Source organism: Colletotrichum chrysophilum (assembly GCF_026319265.1).
Source record: "Colletotrichum chrysophilum strain AFK26 chromosome Unknown scaffold_86, whole genome shotgun sequence".
NCBI lineage: Eukaryota > Fungi > Ascomycota > Sordariomycetes > Glomerellales > Glomerellaceae > Colletotrichum > Colletotrichum chrysophilum.
Window position 1 is genome coordinate 127341 of NW_026517373.1, and position 27338 is coordinate 154678.

The window sequence follows — 27338 nt, forward strand, 5'->3', positions numbered from 1 at the left end:
GAGAGCTCTCTCTCAGAAGTAGGAAGCATTGCCAGCAGCGGTGTCTTCTCTCCCACGCTCCTTTCTTGGCCTCCGCCGGCCGAAGGCGCGCCACCCATGATCGACCCAGATGCCTTGGAGGCTCTGCGATATTTACCCATGCCTCTTCAGTTGAAAAGAGAGAGCAGTAACGGCGAAACCTTTGTAGAGCCGTCTGGAAGCCGTGTACAAAGTTTCCAATAACTGTAAATTCATGTAATTAATGACGTCTGTTCGGAAACGGCTCTAAAATACGAGCTGTTCGCAGCGCCTCCATAAGGACAAGTAAATTGACAAAGCATATAACCCAACCAAGCAAAGTGAGGCCATCGCCACTACCCAATCGATCAATCCGACATCCCTCGATTGAATTGAAATATTTGATGTCTCATACTCTAGCCAATAGGAGGCCTTATATAGGCTATCGCCCCACTTATAGGTATGCCCAGCCTATAGGAAATGGATACGTGAGGGCATACGTGAGGGGCCCCCTTAGGGGGGGGCTTGAGGGTTCCTCTAAAGAGCCCTCTAAGGGCCCCTCTCTAAAGGGCCCTCTAAGGGGCCCTCTAAGGGGGGCTATGAGGGCCTATGAGAGGGCTTTAGATATCCTCAAAATTACCCGATTAAGTAGTCTATATGACGTCATTTTGTATAGTGATTGATTTGTTTTATTTGCAAGTTAGCCAAGTAATCAAAAACACCAAAAAAAAGAGCCCAGTTAACAAGTATGGGGGTCAAAATTGCTTTGATTGCCCTTGTGGAGGCGCTGGCTGTCCGTCGTTGCATTGCTCCGGTGTCATAGCATAGTTAGTATTTGTAGCTCAAAAAATACCAAATTTGACCATCAGAAGAGATAATTCATGCACTTCAACTCCTCACAAACATGGATTGTGACGAACACTGTTTTTGCGTACTATTGAACCGTACAAAGGCGTTAACCTGCCCGATATTCATGAATCAGGAGATCTTCCTTCAATGATCACCTCTTGTCCAGGCGTTGCTTTATTCCTCTCAGGGTAGAAACAGGCATAGAATGCACAGCCAGCCACAAATCCCACAATCCCAAGGGAAGCGTACATCCAAACCAAGTACGGGTCCTGAGAAACAGGAGCCAGAGCGATGCAAATAGCCGCAGCGACACCAATTGTCAGCCAAAAAAGGGCGGATACAACCGATCGAAGACTAGGGAAATTTGAGCGTTAGGTTTCATCTTGGCGTCATCGAACCACTGAGCCGACTCAGGGGCACTCACTTTTTCGGTGCATGGGTGAATGCTAGCTCCAGCCCAGTAACGATGATGAACGCCTCTGAAAACGCCACCAGGATGTACGCCGGTGCCTGAACCCAGACGTGAATGCTTTTCGGGGGTGAATTGTATATGTAGTGTTGCAGAACACTAGCATAAACCATTGAGACGGATGCGAAAAGGAATCCGACGAAAATTCGAGTTACCGGATCGAAGTTGATGCGATACTTCCGGAAGAGGGGATACACAACGACTATGGAGTTCTCGGGTTAGATCATTTCCTAAGGTGTCTAGCGTAGATGGCTGCTTACTGTCAAGAAATGGAATGAAGATGCACAGGGCGATGGGGTCCAGATTCTGCAGTAAATCGTTCGGTGTGCCATGTAGAGCCATCTCGCCTGCCTGGGAAATCAAATTGTTCCAAATCTGGATCCAACAGATGAAGTAAAGGGGGAAGAACAAGAACATCTAGACATGAAAACGTCAGCTTCACATCATTGTAAATAATCGAGATCTTCCTACCTTGCAACTGTTCAGTCCCCTCATCACGTCCATGACATATTCGTCAGTATACTTGGCTTCTCTTGCAATCGCATACTTGCTTTCGTGACCAGACTCTCTGAGCGCCGAGGGGGTGGCATTCTCAAAGCCCTTCTCTTTGATAGCAATGCTGGTTACTCGGAAAGCATCCACAATCGCAGATCCTTCGGGTGGAACCTTCACATATTTCTTCTGGCCGGAGATGAAGACGGCTGCGGATATGAGAATTGCACTGGGCAGGTTAGACACCAAGCCAGGTCAAAAGGTTGGGCAACTCACATGAGTGGAATCAGGTACGCCAACCAGAAAGAGTGATGAGCCTCGACGTTGACAGTGATCAGAGGTGACAGAGCGCCAATGTTGACAACCCAGTAGAACCTTGATAGTCATTAGCTAGTGTCCGCGATGTTGTATCACTACCTATGCATCATCTTACCACATGAACAAGCGTTGTACAGTCAGCTCAGGATCCACAAGAACCTCTTCGCCAGACTTCAGAGTCTTCACGACAGGATGGGAGTTCTGGTATTGTTCGGCGCACATGGGCGTGACGTTCGCTTTGATCCCACCTGTACCAAGACCGATGGTGATCATTGCGGCGATGAGGCCACCAAAGCCAGCCCCGCTGGTGATCGCTTGCGGTGTTGAAGTTGCAACGAGGATAATGAGACCGATGGTGTAGACAGAGCAAGCAGCAAGGATTGCCTTGAACTTTCCAAGATACTGGTCTGATAAAGGCTTGTCAGCACAGCACTATATGGAGGGTTTTTAACCAACTTACCTGCTATAACGGCGCCGATGACTGTCGATGCATATGCCCAGAATTTGAAGAAGTTGCCCAACGCAGTGGCCACAGCTTGGCCTCGCCCGAGGGCTCCCGGAAGATCAGAACTTGGATCATACGGGTTACTATAATGGAACTAGTTAGCAATTTGTAGTAAGTCTAGTCGGAGTTGCATAGTATTAGATTTGAAACCGCCTGATTCCCCGGCGTAAATGGCGACTTCAATCAGGATGACAGTAGTAGAGATAACAATAGAAACGACAACAGCAATAACAGCAGCAATAACAACAACAACGACGACGACGACGACGACGACGACGACGGTACCTCAATATGGAGGGCATGTGAACCCAAACAGAACCTAGTCGCTCTAACATATGGAACAGAGGTAGTCCATTAGAACTTACTTGATGTAATTCTGAATCGGCCCGCTCAGACCAAAGTAAGTGAAGCGCTCTCCGAGCTTTTATTTTGACTGTTAAACACGAGCTCCAACTGGTTTGAACGAATCTCATGATCGACATACCTCAACAACCAAGATCAGAAGTGCGACAGTTGGGAGTTTGTCTGGAACTCTCCTTAGACCCGCCCATTGCTCCGCAGCCAACTTGACCGGGGCATCAGGATGCACCTGGGCCTCTTCTGCGCCGGCGATGTTGTCTTTGGTGTCGCCCATCGTCACTCTAGCACGATCAAGAAGTATTCATGTGCCGAAAATCGAACGATGCCCTTCGGAGGCTAAATGCTGGAACATCTCATAGTCATATAGATGACGAACAAAATGCTTGGCTCCGGCCTTTGTTCAAATCCCTGATCCTCTGACTCGACCCGGCGCAGCGGGTAAAGCGGGGTCCCCCGGACAGGCGCGTGAACGCCTGATACGGGAGATAACGCTGGGGATTTTGCGCAACTCTCATAGGTGGCGTCCACTGGCCTATCACTAAGATAGCGATTGAGAACGCCACCAATCAGATCTAATACCGTCATCTTTTGGTGGTTCATCCGCTCTTGGCCCACCAAGATCGGCCATTTGAACGCCGCCAATCAGACACAATGCCGGCCGCCGAATTCGATGCGTTGGTCATGGAAACGTCCGGCCCGGCGATTGCGGCTTAGATGATGAGACGAACTGCGGGATGAATTGAGACTCGTGGCTCGACATCGCAGTTTGATCGATTTCAACCACATGCGCATACATCGAAAATGACAGTTTCACGAACAGCCTGCGGACAGCTGGAAGCTGAGGCGTACCCCGGACGACTTGCTATTTCGGCGCAAGACTATCCAGGTATAGATCCAGAGTGGGTTCGGCTTTGGAATGATCATGGCGGCTCCATGGTGAGAGCCGATGAAGTCAGTATCGAAGAGTATCGGAAAAGCCCGGGGAAATACAGCTTCACTTATCCGACATGTGCTGGTTAGCCAAGTTAGAAGCCAGATTTTGTCTCAGAATGCGTATTAACAACAGTGTAGGACCTGAAGTATTCCATGTTGAAGATCGTAAGATCCCTGTAACCAGGCCCTTTGGAAAGATCACCGTTCGTGTCTACTCGCCTGAAGGCCCTGGTCCGTTTCCCGTACATCTCAACTTTCATGGAGGTAAGCGAGCACCTCGTTTGAAATCCCAGCAAATATGAGAACCAGTAATTGACGTTACAGGCGGTTGGGTTCTTGGTGGGCTACAGAGCGAGGCTGCATGGTGCCGACACATGTGTAACAAAGCGAACATAAAAATCATCGATGTCGACTACCGTATGGGACCTGAGCATAAATTTCCCACCGCAATTTACGACTGCTGGGATGCTGTCAAATGGGTAAGACTTTAACCACCAATAAGAAAGTCCCAAGCTCTTGGCTAACATCTCCATCCTCCAGACCATCAGCAACGCTCAAGTTCTAAACATCGACCCGACCAGCGTCTCGTTTGGCGGGCTGTCGGCCGGCGGTCAAATGTCTGCCGTTCTTGCCCATTTGGCAACAGATGAGAAGATTCCAATCAAGTTGCATCTCATGATCGTTCCAGCGACCGACATGCGGTATTGCAGCCGCAAGATCAAAGGGCTCAATGAAATCAACTGTCCGTATGAAAGTGCTCGACAGTTTCACAGTCTCCCTTGGGGACCACTGGGGAGAGAACAATGGTTCTTGAAATATTGGCTTGGAGACGATGATGGTAGGATGAAAGCCAGCCCTGAAACAAGACCATTTATTGACACATTGAGCTAGATGAACAAGAAAGATGTTTGAATGAGTGGATCTTGACGCCCGTCTTGGCACCAAACTTCAGCGATCTACCGCCAGCTCATATCGTAACAGCAGAGTTCGATCTCGAGCGAGATGAGGGGGAGTATTATGGGAGGCTACTCACAGATGGTGGCAATCAAGTTTCGATGAAGAGGTATGAAGGTGTCCCTCACGCTTTCGCACACTACAACCATCCAGAAAGAGGTCTTGGCAAAAGTTTTGAGTTCATCACGGACACCGCGTCTTTGCTTAGATCAACGCACTACCGGGGCTGAATAAGAAGAGTTGTGCCATCCCGGCAAAAGAAATTCTCACGTTGTCTACCTCATGAATGTTTCTCTTGATCGTCAGAAAGAGTCAAACGCAATATTATATACTATAATTACTATTGCAGCAGCTGCCATCGTCATCTCTGCTGTCGTCGTTGTCGTGGTCTCTACTATTCTCACCATTGTTACGGTCATCGTCCGCCACGAATGTTCTGACTAAATCAAAAGGAGTTTTGGGACAGAACATGATTGCGCAACAGCTTGGAACCAATGGCGTGAGCTGAACGTCAAGCAGCGACATATGAAGGGGAAGCAACCGGCACTCATTTCCATCCTCGTGAATGTGGTCGGGCGACGAGGATGAGTCGTGATTCACAGCGGAATACAGGTATATACCTAGCTGTGTGGCTGTCGAACATGAAGACACATTCGGAACCAAATAATCCTGCATGCCTCAGCTTGTGTGGACCTCAATGTTCTACGGCATGCAGTGATTTTCAATTATCCGTTCGATATCCTTCAAGCCATCACACCACCTTATTTGGCAAGATCATCACTAGTAAGACTAAGATGGAAGGCACCAAAGATGATCATGAGGGGTTGTTGCAACAAGACTCCACAATTCACCTGCGGAACGCATGACTAGTACCGGAAAGTTGACTTCAATTGGATTTGGGACATCTCGGGTCGTACCGTAGACATCACGGATCTTACTATATAGGTCAGATGTTAGGGGCGAGGGGAGTGGGGATCAATTACTTGAGACTGTCCTGATCAATCGATACCCACGCCATATAAAAGCCATCGTCTAACGGTTTCAACTCCACCACCTTCAGAACTTGGAATATACATCAGTTTGTCTTGTCCATGAGCCTTGCAATGTCAAGGGTTACCAGGGACGTTCAGACGCACTGGGTTCGCCCATGTCAGCCTCAAGGCAGTTCAGGAGATCAAGTATGGCCTATTTCGGACTTCGATTACATTCAGCCTGCAATCAACATTCCCCTTGTTGCAATATACGCCCTTCCTTCTGATGCAAACGGACCATCAGTCATTAAGGATTTGAGAGTAGGCCTTGCTGAAACACTCGGCCAATACAGACAATTCGGTGGCAGATTGCAGATCAACGACGAGACAGGCCAGCACACCATCAAGACTACCGACAATGACGTCGTGGAACTGAGTGTCCAATATCACGATGGACCGGATGATGATTATGTACCATCCTACGCCGCCCTCGAGAAAGACGCATTTCCACCCATGTTGTTAGACAGCAAAAAGCTTTTGCCAAGAATCATGACCGAAAAGCAGAACCTCACCCAGCACGGAGACTTTCATGAGGATGACGCCCCCGTCATAATGTTTATGGTTACCTTTATTTGAGGCGGCTTGGTCATTGGCGTTGGCCTGCATCACTTAGCCACCGACGTTTCAGGACTTGACGGCTTTCTCGAGTCCTGGGCAGCAAACACGAAAAGGTTGGTCGCTGGCTTACCTCTGGCTCCCTTTGACCACTCTATCATGGATCGCGCACTTCTCACGCACTCTGGCCCTGTGCCAGATGTGAAACGGTGGACGGAACTGGACCAAAGGTTGAAGACCGTCAAACTGCTTGATACGGCTCCTCAGCCTCCTCCTCCCGAATTCAAAATGCCCGCCACTTCGGAAGTTCTTTTTCATTTCCCAAGGTCCAAGATTAATCAACTTAAAGCCAATGCATCTCGGACAGACCCAAACACTTGGATATCATCTTACGATGCCATCATGGCATTCTGCTGGCGATGCGTCTCCCGCGCTCGTCAGTCTTCGGTCGCTGGAGACACAACCACTACACTGATGTTCGCTGTCAACGGGCGCGGTCGTCTCAAACCGCCGCTTTCGAAGCATTACGTTGGCAACGTCGCCACGCTGAGCTGGTCGGAGCTAACTTTCGATGAGGTTGTGGCCCCCGGTGCCTTTCCTCGCCTGTCTGCATTGTTGCGTGCAGCAAACGTCGAGGTCGACGACGATGTTTACAAATCAATCGTGGAGTGGGTCGCCGGTGTCCCTGACAAGCGACGTGTCGCGTTTAACATGAACGCATTCTTGGGTCCGGACGTGGTGGGCAGTAGTTGGCAGGGCTTGTCGGCTCATCAGACGTGGGAATTCGGGTTCGGGACGTCAAAAGCGATTCGCTGGCCTAAGCCTGATCTCGATGGATTCGTGTTTTACTACCCTTCCAGAAATACGGGTGACCCGGACGAGGGTGTTGAGATGGTGGTGTGTTTGGAAGACAGCGCGATGCAGAAGTTGCTCGAGGACCCGGAGTGGCTGAACTATGCGGTGGCCAAAGGACCGAGGAGTTGTTTTGATCTAGATGTGGCTGGAGCCTGAGCGTGTCTTGCTCGCAGGTGTGGGACCCTTATTGGACTTCACTCTCGTCGGTGTCGTAGCAGATCAAACAATCAATTCGACTCCAAGTTTACATTCATGTGATAACTCCCGCAGGGGCTGAGATTGATTCGCTTCTTGGATTGTTTGGCCTAATCGTCTAGGTAAGATATGGTTCGACCGCGTAACATGAAAGTTTTAGGTGAAGTCCACGCAATTTGGCCAATCACTCCGCTATGCCGATTTGGCCCAGTGGTATCGGGGCGGCGGCGTTCAGGGTATGGGATGGCGTTGGACGCCGTCGAGGCAGTCGATGATTTTCTTGAGCAAGTAGTACATGGTAGCATTACGGCTACCCTACAAGGAGACAAACAAAATAGGACCCAGTTTAGGGTCGTTCTGACTCCGCAGCTTTGAACGCATCCGCAACATGAGGTTTCAGTTGAAGAACATTTTCAATACCCCGCCAGAAAAGTGCATCTATCCTCAGAAGCCCGAGTCGTAGAAATGGGAATGAAACCACTTTGAGTCTTAATAGCTTTCGGGTGGACTCTAAATCAGCAATCCAGCCTGATGCTTCTTCAAAGTCAGCAGACGTAACGGCCATCGTCATCAACGTGAAGCAGACCGAGGAGAACATGAATTGGTTCCAAGGAGCCCAGAAGCCGCCGGCCGTATCCGGGCTTAAACTCCGGATGATTGCAGACATTCCGACGATGCATGTTTTCATATCTTCTCTTATCGCTCGCAAAGATCGCGACGGATCATGCGAGTGATACTCCGTTGCCGTAGTCTCTGCCAGCCATGGCCTGAGCTTAGCTCGGCCGATGATCAGTTGCACATAAAGCTGACCAAGGCCATTTTCAGTGAAAGAGGTTGAGTTGTCATCGCTGGAGATGTTGCGCAACTCGTGGAGTAGTGGCTGTGCTATGTCAAGGGTTCTCTCGTGATCCCCAGATAAGATCCCGACACTTCGCGTAGAGCTTGGGCATGTCAGCTGTGAAACCCATTGCCAAATATTTGACACTTACTAAAGCTTCGACAACGTTAATGCAAGCGTTCGTGTGATAGCTGAGAAGTTCATCAGGTGGTTTTGTGCAGGGGCGTCGAGGCTAGAATCAGAAAAGTCATCGTAACCCAAGGTCGTGACAAGCCAATCGTCCTCGTGAATCATCGGTGGCCGACCAAGGCCGCAAGCTAACCACTTATCAGTCGCATAGACGATGAAAGATAGCCTACGACGATGTGATATTTGCCATGATGCCATGGACCATCTTGAAGGGTCGAGATGAAGACCCAAAGTAGTAGCACACGATACCAGCCTTCCCAGTAGGTCCCATCTGGAAGCTGCATCCGCGACCATTGGGTCAGACGAAGGCCGGAGGACTAGCAACAGTAGCGCTTGCACGATGGCGAGGGTTGGTGAGTGCATTTCGTACGCCAGGCTATTCTCAATAATCCGAGAGAGTTCGGCATATGGAGGCCTGTCGTAAGCTACATCGACACTGAGCTTGTCGTCGTGGACAGCGAAAGGTAGTGAGATGGCATATGTCGCGGCGACAAGACACAAAGGCTCTGATTCGGGGTCTAAGGGGTGGGACGCTGAGAATATTGGCCATTTCGGATAGATGAATTGGTAAAATAGCCGAACTAGGCGTCGTCCAACATCCAAAGGGATGACCTTGTGTAACTCCTCTCTCAGAGAGTCCTCCTGGCCTTTGCTGAGGCCAGCCTCCTCTCGCCTTCTAGAGAACAGAGACTGTTGCGAAATTAGGAACTGACAAGGAATTGGGCTCTCCTGTACTGAATGGATGGCCAGCTCTTTGAATCCATACATGTCCATATCGTTGAATCGGTAGTGGCGGACCAGGAAAGGGTCCATGTCGCTGCTGAGACCCATGAACTGCGGATTTGCACCTGCGGAATAGCCAGTATTCGGCGCAGACGCCATGCTCATGTTGAGTGATTCTGTCTCAAGAGCAGAGACGGCCGGCGAGTCAGGCGGCCGCGGACTACGGAACATGGCCTCAAATTCGGATTGCGTGGTGTCGAAGTTGAACGCTTCGCCAAAGTGCATGGGCCCACCCTCGGGAAACTGCCCATCAGTGAAGCCACCGGGGACCTGACTTGGGCTTGGTGCGACTGTTTGTCTTCGACTTGGTGCGTCAACACTGGCGTTTACCTGGTCCGCTTGTGGCCCGTCGGCTGGCACCGTTCTCTTTCGGGGCGCTGCAGCCTCGATGAAGGTGCACTCACGGCCATGCAAGACACAGAGACGACACGGTGGCGCCTGATCGATACGACATGCCGTTTTTCGTGCCCGACAGAAATCACATGGCCGCTGGCGTTTGCTCATGTAACGACGCGGTTGGGTGATGTTGCTGGACATCGTAGACGCGTTGGTACGTGATAAGGCATAGAAAACTGAGCCAGGCCGGTGTCAAATGAAATTTTATATGTGTTGACATGTCAATCTCATTAAAGCGTAGATTCTAGGTGATATCGGCTCGATTTCGAGGCGCTATCCATATCAACTCATTGATGTCGGAGAAGACTTGAATCCGGTCAAAAGGAGATTTTTCGCCGGCCGCGATAGAATTCTTGGGGCACACTATCCGGTAGCTCCAGATGGCACCAGCTGGCACTCACCAGCCCCTTTTTGGCCTTCACGATACAACTATGTGCTCTTCGACTTGACAATACATTGACCAGATTTGGGAAATGTGGCAAAATAATTCATGAAGCTCATTGACTCAGGCGTTGTTTCCTCCGACAGAACAGCTTCACGACACTCCCTGAAAAAACCAGCCGCAGCCAGTCGTATCTCCATGTACGCCACGTGAATGCCGATACAGATGCGAGATCCAGACCCAAACGGCGAGACGACGGCTTTGGCGTCGCTGGACATGTTTGACTCTGCGAACCATCTCTCCGGATTGAATCTAGACATATAATGTTAGCATTGGAATATCGGTCGAAAATATAGCCAAGTCACCTACTCCAACGCGTTCGGGAACAAGTCCTCCTTTCTATGCATCGTATAACTTTGGGCGCTGACGGTTGTGTTCTCGGGGATCATGTATCCTTCCAGGTCCAAGCCGCCAGGCGGTGCTCTCCTTGGGAAAGCGCCCTGCGCTGCAGCGAAAAGACGACTCGTCTCGCTGATCGTGGCATTCAGCAAAGGCAATGTCTCCACGTCCGCATCTGTGAAGTTGTCTGGCAAAGTTGATACTTCCGCCTCAATTGCTGCCCGAAGTTTCGGACGGGACAAAACGGCATATATGAGATAGGAAAGGGTCACAGCTGTTGTGTCCGTTGCAGCGACCGTAAAGTTTCCGGCCTCGTTCTTGATGTCGAACTCGGTCAGGATCTCTCCCTTTTCGGCGCCAGCCAGAATCGTACCAAAGATGTTTCGCTCCCCCATCTGCGTTCGCTTTTTGCTGTTCTCTACAGCGCGAGAGGCGTAGTCGAGGACGTAATCCCATCCTCGGAAGGCCGTTCGACACCACGGGTGCGGGATCAAACGACCCACAGTCTTGATCAGTGGCAGTTCTGCCATCAAGCCAGAACTCTGAATGTAGATTGCCACTGACCGAATGAACTCATTTTTCTGATAAAGGTTAGTTCAATATATCAGCCGCGACATGCCCAAACCATCATCTGGATGGACAACGTCTCACCTGTCCCTTTCCGAGCATGTCCCAAGACTCGCCGAACATCAATTCCCCCGAAATATCTGATGTCATGAACGTCCACCATTTGAGCACATCGGCCTTCCCATTCTCCTTCAGATCATCCGCCATCCTCTGCACGGCCTTCTTTGCGATCGCTCTGATGGTGTCTTCCCATTGGACTCTGAGCTGAGACTTGCTGAAGGCTCTGGCGAATATCTTTCGGCGTTGCGCATGCTCTTGATGATCTGTCATGGTGAACAGGCCTGGGTAGGGGTGTCCGCCGAACTTCAGATACCACTCGTGCTTGGTACATCGGGAACTGACGGAGTAGATCTTTCGATGGCCATCGACGGATACCACTGAAACCTCGCCAGGGCTGAGTCGCACGATGTCGCCGTACTTACGATGTAGGTCGTCGACGTAGAAGATTCTTCTCCCCATGACAACATGGTACTTGAGGACATAGTGGGTGAAATGAGAGTACCAGGGCCCGGGTATGTACTTCAACGGTGAGAGCAAGGAACGGAGAGCGATCTATACGAGCAACGTCAGCATTAGACATACAATTGCCACGACTGGCAGAAGGTGTGATGACACTTACTCGAAGGGTTGATATTATGACAATGCCAGCCAAGAGCACAGCTATAGGTCTGCTGACGAGACCCATGTTGTTGTTCAGTAATTCAAGAAGCGGATGAGGATGACCACCGCGGCATTATTCAATTTAGAACAGTATTTGATATTTATAAGATATCAATGGAGCTCATGTAGAGACATAAAACCCATGTCACCATCGTGAGCTCCAACGTGAAGACTCAAGCTCGGCGTCGGAAATCAAGAAAGTGCGAATATACCCAGGTCACTCAAACGCTGGCATTCCGGCTGCATTCCTCCAGGGATTGTACTGCTTATTTCTGCACATACCAGGCCTTGGGCCTTTGATCGTCAATTTCCCCCGCAGATCAAAGGCAGCGCCCTGTCGAAGCTACAATCTTGTAGCAGGTTGCGCCCGCATCCCGCTATTTCATCCCACCGGCTGTATCCAGGTTAGGCCAGATTCCACCAAGAACGTGAAACACAGCATATTGAATGCCCGTGTTCGTCCAATCAGTGGGCTATTGTGCATCCTCCTGCTGTCATAGATCAGCTTGTGGAACCAAAGCACAGTTGCTCCCGGCGGGATGCCATGGCGGACTCTGGGCTTAGTGTTGCGCCGGCAGGCACTTACCGTTTCATTCGGACATTTTCTTTTTAGTCTCGCCGAACAGCCACTTTGAGGCTTCGATCTAATCTAATGTTTATGAATAGAAGTAGGGCTGGGTTGTGTGCATTTTGTTGTCGCTGAACGGTGGTTCAACCGAAGATGGGACACACACATGTCTTGGTCTGATGAAGACTTTGGCTTTTCGGATAGATAGTGATCACAGAATTAGAGTAGCCACTGACATAGAGACGGTGAAGACAGCGACAACGATAGCAACGACGACGACGACAGCGACGACAGCGACGACAGCGACAACGAGAACAATGAGGACGATGGTGATGGTGATAATGACAATGAGGATAAGCAAAATACGGATAATAAGGGTCAAACGAAAGTGGACATTGTATTTCATATGGTCCGCCGAGAATGCTGGCACTCTTAACTGAATCTAATGTGGTAGGTCTTCATGAATTGACCACTCGAAATAAGGTACGTGGTATGACATCGCATGACAATGTTATTCGACGAGAAAAGTCACGATCTGGACGATCGGCGCTTCTTGCCAGTTGTAGTCAATACTTATGACGCTCACATCCATGAATTAGTTTTCAAAGGTTGCATTCTTCTTTGCTCACGACCTGTTAGCGATGTGTCCAGTCAGAAATCTTGATTGACGACAAGTCAAGCATCCGAATGAAATAATGCATCGTCTATCAGAGGGGCATAACAAGCGCAGTTTCGGTCCCTTCTGCCCCGAGATATTAGAAGTTGAGCATCTCCACCACTGTTGATTACCCCGCGGAGACCTTCCCCACGAACAAGCCACCGGGCCTAGACCCAGAGCTCCCCAGCTAAACATAAGACCCAGATACGTCAATGGATTGTGGATTGAGAACCCGGGACGAGGAAGAGAAAGGAATTAAGCAGACGACTCAGATCTTTCCAAGAGCAGCCGCGGTGTCGGGGCCGAGATGGATGTTGGGTACTCCACCAAGGCACCTAGGAGACGAAAGGGTTTAAGGAGCAAGACGTTGGAAGTCCATCATTGTCCATGAAGAATGGGACGACTCGAGAAAAGGAGCAGCCGCTCTGCAAGCAGTCTGCGTCGATGATTCGACAGCTCAAGCCCGGCAGACTCCAGCATTACGGAGCGGAGCAGCAGGCCTCCCGATATGATTGGCAGGACACGCCGCAAAAGTTCCGTGGTCTGGGCCCGCAAACTTGCCGAGATAGCCGAGATAAGACCCGGAAAGCCCCCACAACCGGCGTTGTCCGCGCGGCACCTCAAAGATAAGCGCACTTTTGTACACCGCGAATGACTTTGCTGAAGCTGCTGGAATCTCGGTCATCGGTGGACAAAGACGGCCATGCACGGTAGCCCTCCGTTTTGCCCCGTGTCATTCGTTGATAAATTCTCCGATTTGCCTGGCTTGCTATGCAATCTGCAACGCGACTGGGGATGGCAAGGGTATTCCGAGAGCTCGCGTTCATGTTGAAGGGTCGCTGATAGTGCCTCGTCGTTGAACATGTCTCGTTGTGATGTTGGGTATCTGAAGTAAGTGTTCCGTGAGGGATCGTGCCATTATGTTTCTTAAGATTCATAGTACTACGGCACCCCTGAGGCCCGCACAAAGGTGAGCCAACAAGACAACACTGGGAAATCAGAAAGAGAATAAGTCAACTCGATGCCGTGACATCAACCGGCATCCCTAGCATGAACGACTCTAGGGTGGCGTGTAGTGCGCACGCGACAATCTGGAAGCCCGCAAATCACTTCCGCGTTAGGGCCTCCACCCGGGTAGGTGGGTAGCATCGAAGAGGAACCCACCGTGATAGGTAAAGGTGAAAAATTAAAAAAGGCGCTCCGGCAGGCCGCATTTGTAGAATAAGATGCCCCGTCTTGGCAGCCTTCCTACGCCAAGAGAGTTTGTGTCGCTTTGACTAGGTTCTGCACACTTTCGTTCAACGTCACTTACACCAAGTCATCGCCGAGCCCGACTAAACTCGGTCCCGACGACGGCCGCTGCTGCGATGGATCGCTACGACGAGAAAGGCATGGGCGAGAAGACGTCGTCGCCCCAGGGCTCCCTGGAGGCCGGCAGCGATGACTCTCCGAGGGAGACTGGCATCCTGGCCACTCTGCGCCGCTTCGAGGGTAGAATGGACAGAGCTTTGGGTGTCGAGTCGCACGCCATCGATCGCAAGACGGAGGCCGACAAGCGCCCCGTCAAGTGGCATGAGGAGCTGACCATGGCTCTTCTGTGGGCGTCCGGTACGATGGGTATCAGCTGCTTTGCGACAGGTTTTCTTGGATGGGAGTTCGGCCTTGACCTGAAGCGGGCGATTCCCATCTTCATCTTTGGCTCCATCCTCGGCGGTGCCGTATCCGGGTACTGTGCCACATTCGGCGCGGCGACGGGTCTTCGTCAGATCTCGATCTCCCGGTACAGCTTTGGCTGGTGGCCGAACAAGCTTATCGCGTTTTTGAATGGTCTCGAGCAGCTCGGTTGGGCCTCTGTCGCATCCATCAGTGGCGGATTGGCGCTGACTGCAGTCGCCGATGGCCGCATCTCCCTGGTCGTCGGCGTTGTCATCATCGCCGTTGTGTCTCTCCTGGTCAGCTTTCTCGGTCTGCGCTACATCCTGATCTATGAGCGTTACGCATGGCTCATCTACCTCATCATCTTCATCATTATCTTCAGCATGGTTGGTCCGTACGCCGACGATGTCACTCCGGCCCAGGTCACTGGCGCCGACCTCTCCGCCAGCGCTCTCTCACTTCTCGCGGTCGTCTACGGAAGCTCCGCATCGTGGGCCACTATGGTCTCCGACTACTACGTCCAATACCCGACCAACGTTTCCAGGCTCAAGGTGTTCACCCTCACGACGCTCGGCATCGCTATCCCGACGTCCATCGGTATGACCGCTGGTGCCGTGCTGGCCAGCTCTCTGAACAACCAGACGGCCTGGAAAGACGCCTACGAAAACGAAGGCCTTGGCTTTCTGATCCGAGACATGCTGCACCCGCGCGGCTTCGCCAAGTTCCTTCTCGTAATCTTCTCCTTCAGCGGCATCAACACCAACATCATCTCCCTCTACTCCGCCGCCATCTCCTTCCAGCAAATGGCCCGCCCCCTCGCCAAAATCCCCCGGTTCCTCTGGACTTTCCTCTGCTTCGCTGTTGTCGTTGGGCTGGCCGTCGGCGGCCGCAGCCAATTGAACACGTACCTGCAAAACTTCCTCAGCCTGCTGGGCTACTGGTGCACAAGCTACTTCGTGATCCTGCTGATGGAACACACCATCTTCCGACGTGGAGACTTTGCTAATTACGATCTCGAAGGTTGGAACGACCCGAGCCGCTTGCCTCTTGGCATCGGGGCTAGCGTTGCCTTCCTGGTCGGCGTGGTCGCGTGGTGCATGGGCATGGTTGAGACCTGGTTTGTGGGACCTCTTGGCGGGCTGATTGGCGAATCTGGGGGTGACATTGCCAACGAGCTGACTCTCGTGGTGTCTGCTTTGGCATATTTGCCGGCTCGTTACCTGGAGTTGAAGTACTTTGGCCGTTAGGAGGTTGCTTTGAGCAACTTTGAACTGACCAGCATCGGCAACACTGTTAGTTGCCCTGGGGCTCTATTTCACCAGCTTCGCCTTCTTCCGTGTGTATGATTCTTTCCCGCCAAAGATAATTAGATTCGGATTTCAGCAACACGGACTAGCATCATTCTGCAGAGTTCATGTGCCCTGGGTCTGCCGGTGGCATGGTGTTACCCCTCCTTGCGGGGGACTTTGTGGGGGTCAAATCTCGGGAAGAAGTCCGTGACGGATCCATGGCTGCAGGAGTGACGACCCAACAGCTACCTTTCCCCCGGCATTTCCGGATAGGCGGCTCCAACGATGATGAGGCAAAATCGAGGAATTCACAGAAAAGGGGTTAGTTGATATAGATGCCTATCGTATCACTTTCACTGCTCATATCATTACAATCTACCCCAGGTATCTTAGCTATTCTAGAACAAGTCCGTGACTGCACCGTCTGAGGCGCTAGCCACCAGCTTCGCGTACTTGGCGAGAGTGCCTCTCGTCACGGGAGGCCTGGGCGGCTTCCACAAGCGCAGTCTCTCCTTGATATCCTCGTCGCCCACGTTCATGCTAATCGTACACGTCTCGGCGTCGATGCTAATCATGTCTCCGTCCTTGATGGCAGCAATGGGTCCGCCGACCGCCGCCTCAGGGACAATGTGTCCCACGATGAATCCGTGGGAAGCGCCAGAATACCTTCCATCCGTGATCAGGGCGACGTTCTTGAGGTTGGCACCAATCAAGGTCGCAGACGCCTTCAGCTGTTCCGGCATACCAGGGCCGCCCTTAGGGCCTTCGTAGCGGACAACGAGGACGATGTTCCTGTCGCGGGGGATGTTGCCGGCGTTGAGCTCCGTAACGAGCTCGGATTCCTTGTTGAAGCAGCGCGCCTCGCCTTCGAAGCGCAGACCCTCCTTGCCGGTGATCTTGGCCACTGCGCCGCCGGGGGCGATGTTACCGTGTAGCACAACAAGATGTCCGGCGGGCTTGATGGGGTTGGATAGGGGTCTGATGATGTCCTGTTGAGGGGGCAGAGATGGCCAGTCGGCGACGTTCTCCTCGAGCGTCTTGCCGGTGACTGTGAGAGTCTTTCCGTTGAGCAGGCCTCCGGCGATGAGGAGCTTGGTGACTGATGGAACGCCGCCGATGTGGAAGAGGTCTTCGATGACGTACTTGCCGCTAGGCTTCAGATTGGCGATAAAGGGGGTCTTTCGAGAGACGCGCTGGAAGTCTTCGAGGTCGAGGGGGACTTCAGCTGCTCTAGCCATGGCGAGGGTGTGCAGGACGGAGTTGGTGGATCCGCCCAAAGCCATCGTGATGACGAGTGCGTTCTCGAAAGACTCCCTGGTGAGAATATCCCTAGGTCGAATGTTGCGGCGCAGGCAGACCTCAATGGCATCGGCAACCTTTTCCGCTTCCCTCATCTTGGTTGGGGACGCCGCGGGAGTACTTGACGAGCCTGTGACGGATAGACCAAGAGTCTCGATGATGGTGGCCAGACTGTTCGCAGTGTACATGCCACCGCAAGCACCGGGACCTGGAACGGCGCCCTTCTCAATGGACGACAGAATCTCCTCGGGCGTGACATTCTTGTCGTCGGACCAGGAACCCAGCGTACCGAACAGATAAGCACCCTGAGCTTCGTAGCAAGTGACAATGTCGATAGGCTTCTTCAACACCTCGCAGTAGCCTCCAGCAACAGTGCCACCGTAGACGATTACTGATGGACGGTTGTGTCTGGCGACTGCCATGACGCAGCCTGGCATGTTCTTGTCGCATCCGGGAATGGCGACAGTGGCGTCGTGAGCTTGTGCGCAAGTGATCGTTTCGATGTTGTCCGCGATGAGCTCTCGCGACTGCAGAGAGAATCTCATGCCCTCGTTGCCCTGGGCAATACCGTCAGAAACCCCCAGCGTGCTGTACTGCCAGGCGATGTAGCCCTTCTTCTTGATGGCCTCTTTAACTGTCTTTCCCAGGTCCAGGAGATGCATGTTGCATGGGTTGCCCTCCCACCATACTGAAGCAACGCCAACTTGGGGGGCCCGCTGCATCATCTCCTCGTTGGGAACACCAGCAGCGTAGAGCATGGCCTGTTGAACATGTTAGTCTGTATCCATTGAAGGGATATTTTGACACTTCTTACCTTGGCACCAGGAAAATCATGCTCGCGAGTGAGGAAGGTTGAATACTTGTTGAGAACGGGCTCTCCATTTTCCCAGGTGGCGTCATTCGGGGCAATGGGGAAGTCGACGTATCTCGGCTCATGTTGTCCCTGTTCCTCGCCAGCGGCGGGATGGACCGCACTGAAATTCGAGACCATCCTGTATCCTTTAGAAGTCTTGGCAAAGTAAAGAAACGATGGAATGAAGCCAAAGAAAAGTGCATCGAAGTCGGAGAACAATCGGGGCCGACGATGATTTTATAATAAACACACGCAGATTCACTGCACCGGCCCCAGACCCCATTCACCTGCTAACACAAGTCCACAGTGAACACGGGGGTGCGGGGTAGAAACCAACCGAGCTTCTCACGATACACGGCGTCTCCAATCACATAACAGTGAATACCGGTTCGTGAGGAGAAAACTGGGAATTTTTAATGGAGCCGCGCGACGGGATGACTGACGACTAATCGAAATAGGCCGGTTACGATTTGTTGGCGCGGTGCCGGTGGAGCAAGCCCATTGCTGACGAGTCTTGTGTTGGGGGAGAACCCCGCACCAGACCCGGGGAACAGTCCGGCACGCCTTGCGGGTTCTGGATCCCGAAAGACGGACTTCTGCCGAGCTGTTTGGAGGCTTCACGGGGAACGTGGGGGAGTGAATAGATATTGCGAGAACGTGGGGTAGTGAGTCGATGCGGCTGGGATCACGGGTTTTGAAATCCGACGGATTTGATTTGATGAATGCGGATGGATGCGCGCTGCCCTTTGCCGAAGAGCTAGGATCTCATTTGATCTTGTGTTCATCATGTTCTTGCGTACTTGGATATCTTGACAACAATGTGTCTATCATACTGTCTTCTTGGTGATGGGAATGTACCTCATCCACGGATGCTCTTCCCTGAATCCCAACATGGCTTGGATCTTCCTGTTCGACATCGGTGCCTCGCGGTCTCCCATCTCCCGCGTGAATGGGGTTGATGGGCTCACGCGGCTCAAGAACGCAGTCGTGTTCTCCGTATTCGTGATCTCATCGTTCGTGGCATTAAACACTTGCCAGCCCAACCCGTTCCTCTCAAGTCCGAGATGACACATCTGACCGAGGTCTCTCGCGTCTATGTAAGACCATCCGTGGACATCCCAGGCCTCTGGCTGGTTGATGTACCCAGAAAAGCTCTCGGCGTACTTCTCAGGCTCAATGACAGCACCAATGCGAAGACAGTAAATATCCACACCGAAGCGGCTTGCGAGGCTCCTGGCAATCGTCTCTCCCACGATCTTGGAAAGCGCGTAAGGGTCCGTGGGGTTGCAGTCGGTCTCTTCGTCGATGGGGAATGAAGTGAACTGGCGCCGCTCCTCGGCAAAGGTGACACCGTAGACACAGACACTGCTCGCCAGGATGACCTTCTTAATGCCCAATTTGCACGCTGCCTCGACGACGTTGTGGATGCTGTTGACGTTTGTCTTGAAGATCTCATTATCTGGAGCGAGAAGCGGGCGTGCGTAACCGGCGAAGTGGATGACGGCGTCAGGGATTGAGGACTTCTCGAGAGGCTGGGTGAGTTGGATTTGAGTGTGAAGCGCGCTGTAGACCTGACCGGCGTCGCTCACGTCGCATCTCATCGTGTGGACGGCAGGGTTGTCGAGAGGGACGATGTCGAGGTTGATCACCTCGTGACCGTAGCGGAGGAGTTCCTGAATCACCCAGCGGCCCGCGACGCCGGAGCCACCGGTGAAGACAACGCGTTTGCCCATGGTGGTGTTGATGCTTGAACACAACGAGATAGCTCTTTGTTGGCTACTGGTTATCGGCCTTCAAAGCGCAGAGGATAAACAAAGGTGTCTGAGGCTCCCTTGCATTCCTCGTGGGCCTTACGCGAGAATATCACTTCTTTTGAGAGGAGACTGTTGCTCTGTGAGACCCGAAGTTGCACCGAGTCAAGCGGTCCCTGCCAGATGATCCCCTCCCCCACTCTGTAGGGCTTTCCCCGCACGGCATTGAAGGGTTCAGGGGTCGTATCAAGTACGGTCATCACTCAAGAGACGCCTAGCCAATCAGGCAGGTCCTAACATCTTGGACTGCGTCTTTGGTGGGTGGCATGAAATGAACATGATCAACATTTTGATTCATAAAGCCAATGTTCTTGTGTATTCAAGGCATCAGGCTTGTGTATTTGCCTCCCACCAGCGCTCTCGAACATGACGATGAGTGGGTCTCCAAAGCATTGATCAAAGACTCGCAGAGCCACGAGTCTTGTTCCGTGTTCTTCTCGAAATACATGCTATAATTGACTAAACTGTATTGTGTTTTCAGGAACGCATGACCACAAACCTCAGGCACATTGATAGTAGTAAGGTACCGACACTCCCTGGCAGGTTGATCCAGACTAACAAGCAGATGTTAGCAGCTTTTTCATCAAAATTGGAAGGGACCAAACTTACCGCGCAAGTAGTACATCCGGTCCATCCTTGCCCACCACACTGCCCGTACTTGGCAACCGTACACGACGGCGGACTTCCGGTACCAGGCGAAGTCCCAGCGCCACCACCGCCTGTGACCGGAATCGCCGTCCCAATTGGGCCCTTGCTAGCATCGCAAGTCGAGGCACATCCACTGCCACAACCGGAGCCTGCCGCCTTCGTCGTTCCAATCGAAGCCACCGAACCTCCCGGTACGACATACCCAGACAGCTTGCTGTGAATATTCACCAGAATACCGGGATCACTCGCCTTGTACGCTCCAGGAAAGCTGACGGTCGAAGGTTTGGCCGTGCCAGTACCTCCAGAGATCGAGATCTGATAGCATGTCATGTAGAATTGTGCACCGCCAGAAGACCCGGCAGTGTGTAAGGCAATGACCTCGGCTCGTAGGAGATAGTCGCCGTCGGCGAGGTCCTTGCTGATGGGCACGTCCATCTTGCCGCAGCAGGCGTTGAGGTCTTTGACGCCCCAGTTGTCATCGTCGCCGGAGCCCGCGCCGGACTTGGCGGACCAGCCGTCTTCGAATATCTTGAACCAGGCTGAGGACCCGTCGGCAGAGGCGGCGTTATCGACTTTGCTGAGGTAGACGATTACGGGGCCGTAGTGGGAGCCGCCGATCGCTTCGTTCTTGCAGTTTCGGTCGCCGGGTTGCTAGATCAGATGCCGGATCAGTCTCGCACTATGAGAAAACTCAAGTAAGAGGGGCTTTCATACCGCGTGCATCTCAATAGTTACTGTGCCGCCGGCCTTGACAGGGCATTTGGCACCGACGCCTTGCGTTCCACCGACGTTACACCGGATGTCAGACCCAGCGACGTTGGTTACTGGCGAATTGCTCGGAGGTACTCTGGCGCATTGCGATCCGTGAACAAGAGTCAGTCAAGCAGGTCTATGATACTTGAAGTGAGATGTGGACTTATCATGTCAGATCCATCAACCCATAATTGTTGAAAGATGGAATGTCCCACAGCGCCTTGCGCAAGAAGCGCCGCTGCGACGATAACGATCGACTTCATGATGATTAACTAAGCCAACCTGTTGGGAATACTTTGCAATTACTCTGATCGTCTTACTTTGCCCAGAGGCACATCCAACCAGCAGACGTTGGGCCTATGCTTCTTTATACGCATTTCGGATATGGCTACCATGCAGTCAACGTATCACTGCATTCTTGCGTATGGAGCTTGAGTGGCAATCGCTTGGAGTGAGGAGCAAGCCGTCCATTGTCAGCTTGGCCTTATGAATTTTCGGTCCTTCTGTATCAGAATGTAGGGTTACAGCGGGCAGACGTTCCCGGCAGCCATCACGGCACATCTCTCGACAGATTTTGGGAATCGTCAAATGGTAGCTTTTAGATTAGGAGAGAAAATACGGTATACTAATATAGTTAGTGAATGTGTCCTTTTCTGGTTGAGAAGCCTTGGCAATATGTCCGGTTGAAATAGCCTGTAGACCGGCAGAAGTCGCCGGCGAGGTAAGTTCCGGATGGAACCAAAGCGATGGGTACCGGCAGATATTGGTTTTCTGTACAGAGGGCTAATAGTACTGCGTTGAAACAAATCACCTGCTACCTAAACTTGCGACAATTATCAAATGTCCCGACTTGTGGTTCAGCAGGACGAGCACCGAGAAATAAAGCAACCCATGAATTCATTAAATCTATCTAACATGATGTGACGTTGTAAGCATTAAGACATAATCTCTGCCAAGGCCTGATTCCCGACATGTTATTACATGATAAGTCTGTGTAGATATGCGTCATCACGCGTGAGCGTGTCTCATGCGAAAAGCAGACATCCTACCAACACCGTAAAGAACAACACACCGCCCCCTGATTAATTGGAGTGGGGACGTTGCAAATATCTCAAGATCTCGGGATCTTGACTCGGAGGGCACTTCTTGCCATCAATCCCGATGGACGTAAGCAAGATCGGGTCCTCTTTGGGAGTCCCAGGGTGCACTTCAAGGCCATAGGATAGCTCCACCTTGGCGTACCGCGCGTTCTCGATGAGCTGCGGGATATCAATCTCGTTGTCGCCCGTTCCAGCCCGGGCCGCGCGCGCCAAGGCCTCTCTTTGAGCGGCAGGGATGCTGGAAACACGACCGGCGAGTCCGCCGCCGGGCGGTGGTGTCGTGCTACCCCATTCATAGTTCATTGGCCGTAAGAGGGCGGCGCCGGTCTGCAGGACCCAACTCTCCATCGCTCCCAAGTCTTCCGCTTCCTCTTCCGCCTTCTTCCGCCATCTGGATGGTAGGAGCTTGGACATGCCGTAGAGAGTGCCAATGAAGGCTCTTTTGATCATCTGGAAGAAAGCATACACCCACTCATCAGGGATCTGGCGGATAATTGCTCCGAGGGGGATGACCAGTACGCCGAACAGCATGGACCAACCCCATTGCGGGCCGTCCAGAGGGCGGGTGTCGAAGGCCTGACCACCCTTCCAGATGATGATCATCTGACCTGCGAGAGTGGCGCACTGGACGCCGATGAACCACGGGTTGCGGAGGACGCCTTGGTACCAGATATTAAGTCGGTTGTCGACACGACGGCAGTTGTGCTGGTTGAAGAACTGCATGAACACGTAGATGTTGAAGACCATTGTTTGGAAGGACCGCACTTGGTTTTGGTCGCTGGTATCGATTCCCCAGAGAGACTCGCCGGCGTAGTGCAGCGTGAACATCACGGCGAGCTGGTAGACGGCCTGGCACAGAATCATCTTCCACATGGTGATGGTAACGATGGGCGCCTTACGGGGCTCTGGGCGCTGCCGAACGAAGTCGTGCGAGGGGTAGTCGGTAGCTAATCCAAGTGACGCGAAGATGTCCATGATGAGGTTGATCCAGAGAAGCTGGACGATGGTGAAGAGGGAGTCACCAACCAGCTCTGAGACGACAGTGAGAGTACCGGCAGTGATGTTGATAGTGAATTGGAACTGTGCGCTTTGTTAGCAACGACCCTGTATCTTTCGTAGTATTTGGTGTCACTCACCTGCAGGAACTTCTTCACTGCGATGTTCACCGTTCGGCCCCAGATCAAGGCTTTGACGATGGACGCAAAGTTATCATCAAGCAGGATGATGGATGCAGCCTCCTTGGACACCTCCGTGCCCTGGATTCCCATAGCGAAGCCAACATCAGCCGCCTTGAGAGCCAACGCGTCGTTAGTTCCATCACCAGTGACGGCGACAGTCTCACCCATTCCCTTCAGGTGTGTGACTAAAAGCAGCTTGTCTTCCGGGCTAGATCGAGCCAGAACCTGAAGGCGGGGGATGACCAAGTCCAATTGAGCAGGGGTCAGCTTTCGGAACGTCGGTCCGTCCATAGCCAGACCTCCCGGACTGTAGATCCCACATTCTTTCGCGATGGCTCTCGCCGTCAGGAAGTTGTCGCCGGTGACCATGCGGACGAAGACGCCTGCCTCTTGACACTGGCGCACAGAGTCGGGGACTTCCGGTCGGAGAGGGTCGCGAATGCCAAATACTCCGACAAACGTCATATCGCTGAAGTGCTTCTCGAACTTGATTGAGTCGGGGTCATCGGGTTTCTCGAATGCTTCGGCGGCATCCACGTCTTTGTAGGCGACGACAATGGGCCGCAGCATCTGCGAGGCGTAGTCTCGGATCGTAGAACGCATGTCTTCGCGGGCGTCGGCGGTGATGACTTGGACACCGAGTCCTGTCTTGGGGTTCTTGAGGATGAAGGAGCACTGATCGAAGACCACCTCAGCCGCGCCCTTGACAAGCAGCCTGTACTTCCCTTCAGAGACCTTGGCCATGACCGCCATCCACTTGCGGGAGGCGTCGAAGGGGAACATGTCGGCGACCTCGTTGTTCGCGCGCTCTTCATTCAGAGGGCCCATGGCCAGGAAGTCACGGCCAAATCTAAGCAGGGCCGTCTCGGTGCTTGTGCCGACGAAGCCGGGATCTTTCGGGTCATCGCTCTCGAATGCGGTCGAGTTGAGGGAGACACTATTCTTCATCAACGTTTTCACATCGTCGCTAAGCGAGTCCAGGAGCCCTCGAGGGTTGTCGTCACTGGCCCCAGAATCGCTCACAGCACCCTTATCAGCTTCGTCTGTCGTGGTTGACGGCACTTTTGCGATGTCACCAAAGCGCTCAGAGATGCCTATGCGGCCGGCAACGACAGTCATGTTGTTCTGGGTCAACGTTCCCGTCTTGTCAGAGCAGATACATGTCGCGTTGCCCATAATCTCACATGAACGAATGAGGCGAACAAGGTTCTTATCCTTCAGCATTCTGGTGGTGGCAAAGGCAAGGGCAAGCGTCACCGCAAGAGCAAGACCTTCCGGCACGGTGATCACGACAACAGTGACGGCAAGGATGAGTAGCTTGAAGAAGGTCTCAGCCTTTTCCGAGGAACTACCAGACATCGATCGAAGTCCCACCAGGAAGCGAATGAAGAGGATGAGGAAGAAGATGATGCCGGCGATAGCGCCAAAGGTGATGAGCTGCTTGGCGAGCTTACCCAACTTCTGCTGCAGCGGAGTTTCATCCACGTCCTCTCTTAGCGACATCAGAGTCCTACCGTAGGTCGAATTGGTGCCAACCGAGGTGACCAAGTACGCGCCGACGCCACCAGACACCGTCGTGCCGCTGAGAATAAATGGGTCAGTCGCCGATGATCTGTGAGCCTTCTTGTTGCGAATGTCACTCTCGCTAGGGACGTTCTTGTGCACCAGTTCCGACTCGCCAGAGATGGTCGACTCGTCGATCTGAATACCAGAGCCTTGGACCAGAACACCATCAACAGCGACAACATCACCGGTCTCTATGTGCATGATGTCACCCACCAGCACCTCGTATACCGATAGATTTTGTGTCTTTCCCGACCGGATGACCTTGACGTCTCGTTGTTCCTTTCTCTCGTTGAGCTTCGCGAACCTGTGGTTCTTCTGCCAGTCCGTAGCTGCACTGGCGAAGACGATGACAAAGATGGCGACGACCACAGTCACGCCGTCGACCCATTGGATCTTGTTCTCGCTCTCCGCTGCATCGACCGACTCATAGATACCGAGGGCTAATGAAATCGTGGCCGATAGTGTGAGGAGGAACATGAGCTTGTCATTGAACGCGATCCATGCTAACCTCATGAATGATTTTTGCTTCCGCTTGGGTAGCCGGTTCTCGCCAAATATGCGTCTGCGGTCGGTGAATCCCTTCTCTTCATGTTGGCCGATGTCCAGATCGATCTTGAAACCATGTTCGTGCGTTGGAGCTGTCGGCAGGGGAGTGATTTCGGCAGATCGGTGTGCCTCGCCGGCGGCTACGGCCTCTTGAAAGGATATCGCTCCATCGAGATCGGTCTCGTCGACACTGAGGCCAGCGGCGAGATCTGTCCGGAGACCCGCGGCCAATCCAGGGAGACCTCCGAACGCGTGGAGAGCTGATAGGCTTCGGGCGGTGATCAGCTTATGCAGCTGCGTCGGCGTAAACGCAAACTTGTTGTTTTGGATGTTGGAATCATCGCGGAGGTCCAGCTCTTTCTCGTCGTCGCCCATTTGTTGTTTTGAAAACTGGTGGTTGTACGAGCTTGACCCAGCTGGGCCGGAGTCCTGCTGTCGTGGTGCAGCAGTGATCTCGTCGGTCATCGTACGTGTGGCTGCCCAGAGAAATTCGAACCGGCCGTGGAGTGTCGGTGAAAGTCAAAACTGGCAAGAATTGACGACAAGAAAAGACAGAACAGCCTTAGAGCGGGACCCCCTCCCTCGAAGCCGGGGGTGCCATTTGGTAATATGTTCTGGTCATTCCATCGCCAAGGGAGCCAGAGCTGCAGGTTGGGGGAACACCAAGACGGATCTCAAGAGCCGCGTCATTGCATCTTGGCGAATCTCACTGCGGTGCCGAGAGAAGGTCCAAGGCTTCTCGGCACGCTATGGCGATGTGACTGGCTCGATTATGTACGGCTCTGGGGGCCGTATGGGTTGCACAAGCCTTATGGTCTGGAGACCGGTGGGGATGCTGAGAGGGACCGGACCCTCATTGAGGGCAAACAGTGAGACTCGGCGTTACGACATTCTTGTGGCACGTGGCCATCGGGCGTTCCGGTTGCGTTTGCCTCCATCATGTTGTTCCGGTCACGGGGCGAGGCGGAGATCCATGTTTCCTGAAAGTTTATCGCCTCCGTGGCCGTTCGCGGTGGTCGTCGGGGCCTCAAACGCCGTGTTTTCGGTGTCGGCGTGGCTGTGTTTTCCTCGGAGGATGAAGGAGCTGTGGATATCGCCAGGGGGGCAACTTTCTGCTCGTTCAAGCGCGAAGTGGGAAGCCTCAATTTGGGCTTGGCGCGGTGCCGCGGCTAACCGGCAAGGAAGCCCCTTGGCGGGATCCGTCTCCAGAGACCTCGCTTCGACCCCTGACATCATTTGCTTCGGAGTTATTTATGTAACGAGGTGGCTATATCTGATGCCAAGCGGAGACGCACTGACTCAATCAGGAGCTGTGATCTGCAACATGCGACTGATTTTGTGCAGCATTTTGGCTGATCCCAATTGAATGATGGGTCAACGGTCAACGATGAACCTACCTCAAAGACTTGAAGATGACCGCTGTCCTGGAGAGAACACGCGCAATTCCGGTTCGGTTTCTTGAGCCAACGGTCGGAGTTTTCAATGAAAGCCGGCTGCTGTTGATGCGCAGCAGTCACGGGCATGCCGACATCCTACCCTCAGCTTGGAGTGAAACTCATAGTCCCTCGCAGGTTTCAATAACCAACGCTTGATGCGAAGATGGCGCAGAGGTTCTAATCCGGGCTA

General features: G+C 52.7%; 7 protein-coding genes across 7 annotated transcripts; 1 reads left to right on the plus strand and 6 right to left on the minus strand.

Moving 5' to 3' along the window:
* Positions 1–1753: 1753 nt before the first annotated feature.
* On the minus strand, positions 1754–3264 carry COL26b_009182 (uncharacterized protein; the record flags this gene model as incomplete). Its single annotated transcript, XM_053181922.1, has 6 exons — positions 1754–2036; positions 2084–2182; positions 2241–2532; positions 2586–2713; positions 2996–3051; positions 3115–3264. 6 exons carry the CDS (start codon positions 3262–3264, stop codon positions 1754–1756), a joined length of 1008 nt encoding a protein of 335 aa, XP_053034153.1.
* Positions 3265–10466: 7202 nt separating this feature from the next.
* Positions 10467–11812, minus strand: COL26b_009183 (uncharacterized protein; the record flags this gene model as incomplete). Its single annotated transcript, XM_053181923.1, has 3 exons — positions 10467–11081; positions 11152–11679; positions 11747–11812. 3 exons carry the CDS (start codon positions 11810–11812, stop codon positions 10467–10469), a joined length of 1209 nt encoding a protein of 402 aa, XP_053034154.1.
* Positions 11813–14380: 2568 nt separating this feature from the next.
* On the plus strand, positions 14381–15916 carry COL26b_009184 (uncharacterized protein; the record flags this gene model as incomplete). The annotated part of the gene is made up of 1 exon (XM_053181924.1): positions 14381–15916. One exon carries the CDS (start codon positions 14381–14383, stop codon positions 15914–15916), a length of 1536 nt encoding a protein of 511 aa, XP_053034155.1.
* Positions 15917–16356: 440 nt separating this feature from the next.
* Positions 16357–18248, minus strand: COL26b_009185 (uncharacterized protein; the record flags this gene model as incomplete). The annotated part of the gene is made up of 2 exons (XM_053181925.1): positions 16357–18018; positions 18072–18248. 2 exons carry the CDS (start codon positions 18246–18248, stop codon positions 16357–16359), a joined length of 1839 nt encoding a protein of 612 aa, XP_053034156.1.
* Positions 18249–18795: 547 nt separating this feature from the next.
* COL26b_009186 (uncharacterized protein) lies at positions 18796–19843 on the minus strand (the record flags this gene model as incomplete). Its single annotated transcript, XM_053181926.1, has 2 exons — positions 18796–18867; positions 18944–19843. 2 exons carry the CDS (start codon positions 19841–19843, stop codon positions 18796–18798), a joined length of 972 nt encoding a protein of 323 aa, XP_053034157.1.
* Positions 19844–20675: 832 nt separating this feature from the next.
* COL26b_009187 (uncharacterized protein) lies at positions 20676–21511 on the minus strand (the record flags this gene model as incomplete). Its single annotated transcript, XM_053181927.1, has 4 exons — positions 20676–20718; positions 20772–21220; positions 21284–21393; positions 21508–21511. The coding sequence occupies 4 exons, from the start codon at positions 21509–21511 to the stop codon at positions 20676–20678; spliced, it is 606 nt and encodes a 201-aa protein (XP_053034158.1).
* An 893-nt stretch (positions 21512–22404) lies between these two features.
* Positions 22405–26177, minus strand: COL26b_009188 (uncharacterized protein; the record flags this gene model as incomplete). The annotated part of the gene is made up of 2 exons (XM_053181928.1): positions 22405–23502; positions 23559–26177. The coding sequence occupies 2 exons, from the start codon at positions 26175–26177 to the stop codon at positions 22405–22407; spliced, it is 3717 nt and encodes a 1238-aa protein (XP_053034159.1).
* Positions 26178–27338: the final 1161 nt, after the last annotated feature.